Source organism: Vespa velutina, chromosome 19 (genome assembly GCF_912470025.1).
Source record: "Vespa velutina chromosome 19, iVesVel2.1, whole genome shotgun sequence".
Lineage (NCBI taxonomy): Eukaryota > Metazoa > Arthropoda > Insecta > Hymenoptera > Vespidae > Vespa > Vespa velutina.
The window spans coordinates 981,723-990,000 of record NC_062206.1 but is presented as its reverse complement, the minus strand read 5'-3'; the positions used below and the strand labels follow the sequence as shown (position 1 = coordinate 990,000).

The 8,278-nt window shown below is 32.1% G+C and overlaps 1 protein-coding gene across 1 annotated transcript; it reads right to left on the bottom strand.

Annotated features, from left to right (window-relative positions):
• Positions 1–5,422: 5,422 nt before the first annotated feature.
• Positions 5,423–6,570, bottom strand: LOC124955766 (ribosomal RNA processing protein 36 homolog). The gene is made up of 3 exons (XM_047510659.1): positions 6,414–6,570; positions 5,732–6,242; positions 5,423–5,643 (listed from the first exon to the last, which is right to left on the bottom strand). The coding sequence occupies exons 1-3, from the start codon at positions 6,456–6,458 to the stop codon at positions 5,489–5,491; spliced, it is 711 nt and encodes a 236-aa protein (XP_047366615.1). The 5' UTR covers positions 6,459–6,570; the 3' UTR covers positions 5,423–5,488.
• Between the last annotated feature and the right edge of the window lie 1,708 nt (positions 6,571–8,278).

Below are 8,278 nucleotides of genomic sequence, written 5' to 3'. Positions count from 1 at the left end.
AGAGAGAGAGAGAGAGAGAGAGAGAGAGAGAGAGAGAGAGAGAGAGAGAGAGAGAGAGAATAGAAACGAGAGAGACCCACAAATAAACAAACAAACAAACAAACAAACAAACACATACACATTCTTACTTAGGTGAAACTAAAAGTAAGCGAACAGGAAAAAAAATAATAATAATAAAAAAATGGAAAAAAAAAAAGGTATAAATTCATTCTCTTAGTTTTTCATAGGTTTAAAAACGCCAGCGGGACAGCTCGCTATAAATCATTGACCCCCGAACGCAGAACGCCCTGTTCCTCGAACCCGCGGTCGATCGTTTAAAATTGCGTGAATGCGGAATGCTTGGACGTGTGTGTATTATTATTATTCGCTTGCGTGTGTGCGTGCGTGCGTGCGTGCGTGCGTGCGTACGTGTCAAAACAAAAAGATATTGATGAAAGAAGAAAAAGAAATAGACGAAGAAAAAGAAAAAGATGAAGAAGGAGGAGATAACGAGTAAATAGAAAATAAAAGCAAAAATAACAACAACAACAATGTCAAAAGAAAAAGAACTATATATAAAAAAAAAAAAAAGAAAAAAAAAAAAGAGAAAAACGGGAAAAAAAGGAAACAAGAAAACAACAACAACAACAACAACAACGCAACGTCGTAAACAACGCCCCTTCTTAGAACGAAGGTGACTTAAAAATACCTGCCACGCGACTTTTTTTTGGGCCGGGACGTAGCCGAGACACGTGCGAGACACCAAAATTGAAAATTGCGTCGAACGAGCCTTCTCTTCCGAGTGGCTTTCGTCTGAATAGAAATTTAAAAAAAAAAAAGAAAAAAAAAATTAAAAAGAAAAAGGAAACCTAGAGAGAGAAAAAGAGAGAAGAGATAAAGGATATATAGATATAAAAGCATAAAGGAGAAAAAAGAAGATATGAAATGAAGAAAAGAAAAAAAGAAGAACTGGACGTGTCCTCCCTCTGGCCCTGATAATTGACGAAACATCGTCGTCGTCATCATCATCATCATCATCATCATCATCATCATCATCATCGTTATCATCATCAATAACACGCATATGATTATAAGATAACATAAATACATACATGCCAGCAGACACAACACGTTATTATAGTATATACTCCATTCCAATGAGAGAAAAGAAGAAATAGGATAAGAATGAGAAAAAGAGAGATAGAGAGAGAAAAGGTAAAGATAAAGATAAAGAAAAAGAATGAGAATAGAAAAAAGAAGAATTATATATGATTCCCTTTCATCTTCCGTGGGTGTCGTGCTTCGAGATTGTTGTACGGATTAAAACGAAAGAAAAAGAAAGAAGAAATAAAAAAAAAATATATATATATATATAAAAAATGAATAAATAGATATTTAAAGAAAAGAATGAAAAAAAGAAAAAAAAAAAAAACAACAGACAAACTACTAGTGTCGAGACGCTTCTGTCCGCCGTCCAAAAGAAGGAAAAGAAATTCCCGATCGAGAATATTTAACGGAGCTCGTTCGTCCGATTCGACTTGAAACAACGATGATCACGATGATATATATATGAATAATAATATATTGATGATTGATGAATGGATGGGGATGGATTAATCCGATGATTTATTATGGTAATTAATAAATGGATTCGGTGGAACGAGCTCTCGCACAAATAATCCATCGTCCTTCGTCTCTTCCTTCGGCGCGGATCGAGCCGATTCGACGACCGTGGAGTGAGTTTCGTTCGACTGATCGAATGGTTCCATAAAAGTAAATGGCTAATTTAAAAAAATGAAAAAAAGAAAAAAAAAAGAAAAAAGAAAAAAAAAGAAAGGGGATATACGCATGATAATGCGAAACAATGAAATAAGAGACAAGGATTTAAAACAAAAAAAAAAGATTAAGATAAAAAGAGACAGAGAGAGAGAGAGAGAGAGAGAGAGAAACGATGGGATTTAAAAAAAAAAAAACAAAAAGGAAAGGATGCTCGCTCGGCGGCCCGGGCCCCAAAACTCTACCCTAAGTGTTCAAATAAAAAGCGAGGTGTGTGTTCTCTCGAGGTGCCGTACACGCGTAACACGTTCTTCCTTTTCTCCTCAAGCCCTCCTAAATCCTCCTCCTCAATCACCCCTCGACATCATCATCGACCCTTATTTTTATTTTTTTTTCTCTCCTCCTCCTCCTCCTCCTCCTCATCGTCGTCGTCATCATTCTCTTTCTCCTTCTTCTCCAACTCCGACTCCTTCTCCTACAACTCTTACTTTGACTCCTCCTCCTCCTCCTCTTCTTCTTCCTTCTCCTCCTTCTTCTCCTCCTCCTGCTCCTCCTAAGGTACGCCAAATGAACGCTCTCCCTCGGCTCTTCTCTTCCGCTTTCCGGCAATGAAATATCGTCCGTGTCTTCTTGGTGTTCGAAATAAAATAAAATAAAATAAAATAAAATTAAATTAAATTAAATTAAATTAAATACAAGTGAAAAGAGAAATTACAAAAATAATGAAAAAGAAAAAAAAAAGGAAATAAAATATAAATATAAATATGCGAGAAAAAGAGAGAGAGAGCGAGAGAAGGAAGTATCGCGTTTGAACGTACAAAACAGCAGCCAGAGAGAGAGAGAGAGAGAGAGAGAGAAAGAGGGTATAGAGGGTGTGAGGAGGACCGGCAAAAGTGAGAGATTAGGATCGTTGAAAAAAGATTATTTTTTCATTGAAATATGATCGGATGTTTATCGTTTAAAGAGAAAAGAAGAAGATTACGAGGAATAAATAAAAATGAAAAAGAAAAGAAAAAAGGGAAAGGATAGACCGAAAAAAATAGAAGGGGGAAAAAAAAAGTTATCGAAGAATGGCTCCTTGTCGTTTTTCGTGGACGTTTCATTTCTTTGTCGATCAGAGAGAGAGAGAGAAAGAGAGAGAGAGAGAGAGAGAGAGAGAATGAGAGAGAGAGAGAGGGAGGGAGAGAAAGAAAAGAGATAATGAATGATAATTATGAAAGAGGGAGAGAAAGAGAGAGAAAAAGTGTGTGTGTTGGTCCTCCGTTGTTTAGTTTTATGGTCATTTTTTCATTTTTCTTTGGGTGAAACAAATATTCGCGTCAGATCGGAATGGAAACTAGAATGAAAGAGAGAGAGAGAAAGGGAAAGAGAGAAAGAGAGAGAGAGAGAGAGAGAGAGAGAGAGAGAGAGATTAAAAAAAAGAAAAAAAAAAGAAAAAAAAAGAAAAAAAAACAGATTAGGTTCCGCGGTTGTCGACAGGGTGTTCCGTGCCCGGGGGGCGTAGGAGCCCAAAAATGCTTTGCCGTCGTGCGCCGCCTCCTTACTTTAGGCTAATAATTTAAATATTAATAATATAATAATGATAATGAGATAACAATAATATTATAATACATGTTACAATAAGATATTATTAGATGTAATTATTATATATGGTTTAGTCTAGATTGTGTTGTTGAAGAAAAAAAAAAAAAACAAAGTACGTATAAGCGAGCAAAAAAAGAAAGAGAGAGAGAAAGAGAGAGCGAAAAGAAGGAGAGGAAAAGAAGTATAAGGATGGTGAGAGAGAGAGAGAGAGAGAGAGAGAGAGAGAGAGAGAGAGAGAGAGAGAGAGAGAAAGAGTGAGCGAGAAAGGGAGAGAGTGAAAGAGAGAGAGAGATTGATGACCACAAACACTAAAAGTAAAAAAAAAATAAATAAATAAAAAAATTAGAAAAAAAAATAAATAAAAACAAAACATACAGAGAGAGAAAGAGAGAGAGAGAGAGAGAGAGAGAGAGAGAGAGAGAGAGAGAGAAATTTGAGGAAGAGAGATTAATTCAGAACAATGTATGGGTTTTTTCGTGGCGGAGAAGAAATTTCGGTCTAAGACCATAAATTGTGGCGGACTGAGCGGGAAATAAAATAATCTATATCCGCTTCGCTTTCCATCGAAACGAAACGAAACGAAACGAAATGAAACGAAATGATTTTCCAACGATGAATATTGAAAGATAGAAAAAAAAAATGAGCTTGGGGACGGGTATGAGAGAATGAGAGAAAAGTGTGTACCTGTAATCATATGTTTTTCTTTTCTTTTTCCTTTTTTTTTCCTTTTGTTTTTTTTTGTTTTTTTTTTTCTTACTTTCTATTCCTCTTCATTTTGTTTTGTTTCGTAAAGACTTTATAATCCTTCGCTTTTTCTTCTTCTTCTTCTTCTTTCTTTTTTTCTTTTCTTGCGAAAATCGAATATCGAATGAATCGTCAAAAGTGCGAGAAAAGGTGTGCGAAAGGAGTATGAAAAAATGCGTGGGAGAGAAAGAGATCCTTTGAGATTTTCGCTCTTTCTTTTTCTTCCTTTTCTTTCCCTTTTTTCTTCTTCCTTCGTTTTGTTTCTTTCCTTTTTTTTCGGATTTTCATCCGCCAACAAACGAAGAACATTTATTTCTGCTCAAAAAGAGAGCCCTAAATGAGAGAGAATATATATATATATATATATAATAACAGCGAAATAGAAGAAAGAAATAGAAAATGAAAGAATGAATGAATTTTACCTATTGTCTCCTTTATTCTAGTAATATATTATAATAATGATTATTATATTGTTATTGTTATTATTAACCCTAAGAACGTCGGGGAAAATTTAATGGAACGTCGAGAGAGATAGAGAGAGAGAGAGAGAGAGAGAGAGAAAAACCCTGCGCAGCCCGCCACATATATATAAAAAATGAGAGAATCATTGAATGATTAAAATATAATGAAGAAGAAAAGAATAAAAAAACAAATGAATGATGTTTTATTAATATTGTACATATTTTAAATAATTGAAGACGCGGACAAAACAGATCGTGCGTGAACGGTGACCCAACGAGAAGGCGCTTTCACGCTTGAAAAAAAAGGGCCGCCTTTTGGGTACGGGTCTCCTTGTATTTTTTTTTTTTTTCTGTTTTTCGTTTAGCGCCACATACGGAACAAATACATATATATATATATATATATATATATATATATATATATATATATGTATATATATATATGCATACACACATATACCTATACACGCATACACATATATCTAAATATATACATATTTACATATATACATACATATATACATACATACATACATACATGCCACAGAGAAAGAAAAAAAACACATAATACATAAGGGATGAAAACGACACAGCTAAGAGAATAGAATTACAGAGATAACACTGCTCTATCGATCAAATATCTCTTCTAATTAATGATTCCTTTCATATTGATTATTCTATAAGTTCCGTTTTCACACATGAAATACATTAAGGATGAAGCGAGAGACATTGTCCAACCCAAGTGTCATTACTTTTGATGTTAAATAAAAAATACATAATTAATGAGCGTTTTTCTCTTTGAATCTCCATTATTAGATAGAATGTCATCCGGATATTGAGAATTATGAGGACGTTGAAAATAAATTAGAAATGAGTTATAATTTCTTTAAGATTAATTGTGTTTATTTATTCTTACCTAAGGTTTATGAATACCTATTAATTTATTATTCTACATTAGTAACTGTCCAGTTCATTTGTTCAATTTGCCGTCTGGACTTGTGTAAAGCCTTTTTGCGCAACCTTGTAATATGTTTCTTCAATTTTCCTGAATCTTTTAACTCTTCATACTGAGTTATTAGATCAAGAACTTTCTTCTCCGCTATAATTAAGATATAGGATATATAAGCGTGAGATAACTATAAATTAAGATCGTTTAAGATGTTGGAATAAAAGAAAAAGGTACTTACATTTCTTTTTGAAAGAATGTTTTTGTCCAGTTTTGAGAGCATTTATTATTGACTTCTTCTCTTCAATCCTTTTCTTTTCTTTCATGTTCTTTCTCTTTTGCTCTCTCAATTGATTTTCCAATCGTTGAATAAGATACTTGATCTTTTTTATCTCTTTCGGATCATCTGTCTTTTGTAGCTCGCTTTTTAAAGTAATTAAATTGTTCTCCTTTATATCGTTAATAAAACTGTATGCGTTTTTAAATGCTTTTTCATTAAAGTCACCGCATAGATTATCAAAACGTGGATCTCTGGGTATACGCTTTTTAACCTGAATTATTTCCTTAAATCTTGGCACTTGCCTTTTCGTTGACATTTCTCTTGGTCTATTTTTATTTTCTCGTTTGAAAATAACTTCCTTTTTCTTACGACTACCAAATACGGTTTCATTGTAGACCTTTGTACCAAGTTTCTCTTTTAATTTTTGTAAATCCTCAAAACTCATATGTGACAATTCCTCACGAATTTCATCCTACGATTCGTTGAATATAAGAAAAGAAAAAGAAATTAATAATAAAAAAGAAAAAACAAAACAAAATTGGTATACATCATAAGAAACATAACCTCAAATAATACATTTCAATTTTCTACGGTAAAAAAAAAGATATCGGAACAATTTGAACACGTTTAAAAAGCATCTTACTTGATCTTTATCTTTGTCCAAAAATTCATAATCTTCTGCACTCATTTTAAATACAAATAAATGAAATAATAAACAATTATCATTTACGAGAAACAATCGCGGTTCGCACAAATACGAAAATGTTTTCTTTTTTGAAAGGAATCTGTATTACCGATTGAACACCAATTTCGTAAGATAAGATTAGCTGCATTCAAGATGGCTCATCATGTCTCTTTTTAGGTTAATAATTTAGAGTTTAAAAATGTTAATAATAAATAGTTAAAATTATCTCATATATATATATATATATATATATATATATATATATAAATGTTATTAAGGCTGTTCATCAATTTATTAATTACTGTCAATCAATTTCATTGACACAGTATGAACAAAATATGAATTATAAGTGTAAAAACATGGAACACTGTTCATTCATCATGTGTTTATCATATCAGTGTATAATAATAAATAATCGAATTAGTATGGATTAGATTAGGTAGGTAGATTAGTAACGTGATATATATAGAGATTTTTCACTCTCTTATATATTTATATCTTTTTTTTGATATTATTTGTTGTGTTCCCTTACAGTGATCTATGCTAAAGCAAAATTAGTATTTATATAGAAGTATATAAACTTGTACAATATATAAGAAATATATAAAAACATTATATACTTGTAGTTGCTTATCAATGTGAAATATATAATTTTATTATTATACTAAAATGAATTTTGAAAAAAAATTAAAAAAGATTTTTTCTCCAATTTTTTGTATAATAGATTTATGTATAATAAATTCTCCATCATAGATATATAAAATTTACTTTCTTTTGGTTTTAGATATTGTTCCTATTATTGTATATCTAAGCACCCATTAATAAATTTAAAAAGAAAAAACAATCTTTAATGTCATCCTTTGGCCTATATGTCATTAGAATCTTTATTACCTAAGCATAGACATGAATAGCTATATGCACAAAACCACAATATATAAAAGTAAATATTAAAGTGATAATGTACATTACTGGCTAAAAGGGAATTAGTTTTTTCAACTTGAATTTTAATTGTCATTGTAAAAAGAATTAAATTAGTTGATTACAATTATTTGTTTACCACGATAAAAAGAAAACTGATAGAATTATTCAACCTTGAACCAATACATTACATATTTATAAGTTTGATTCAATTATTTATGGTTTATTAATCCTATTTTATATTGTATAAGCCTTATATATATATACATATGTATATAGCATTTATATGTTGAATACACACTATATATACATATATATAGTGTGTATTTTTCGTATTGGACACATTCAATAGCAACTAACATGTACTTTTTGGTGCTCTATATAAATAAATTTATCTTCAAGAGATTTTAATTAAATTTTAATTAATATATAAAAAGGAGAATATTAATTATTACGACTAGTATTTTGAATACATACATCACACATGCACATAACATTCTTAGATTTTGTCTGGTCTGTATGCAATATACACTTAAAACATTTTAATTCAATATTATTGGGTTGGCAACTAAGTCGTTGCGGATTCGCGTTGGCAACTAAGTCGTTGCGGTTTCGCCTTGGCAACTAAGTCATTGCGGTTTCGCCTTGGCAACTAAGTCATTGCGGTTTCGCCTTGGCAACTAAGTCATTGCGGTTTCGCCTTGGCAACTAAGTCGTTGCGGTTTCGCCTTGGCAACTAAGTCATTGCGGTTTCGCCTTGGCAACTAAGTCATTGCGGTTTCGCCTTGGCAACTAAGTCATTGCGGATTTACGTTGGCAACTAAGTCATTGCGGAAACCAAATCCGCAATCACTTAGTTGCCAAAACCGCAATCACTTAGTTGCCAAAACCGCAATCACTTAGTT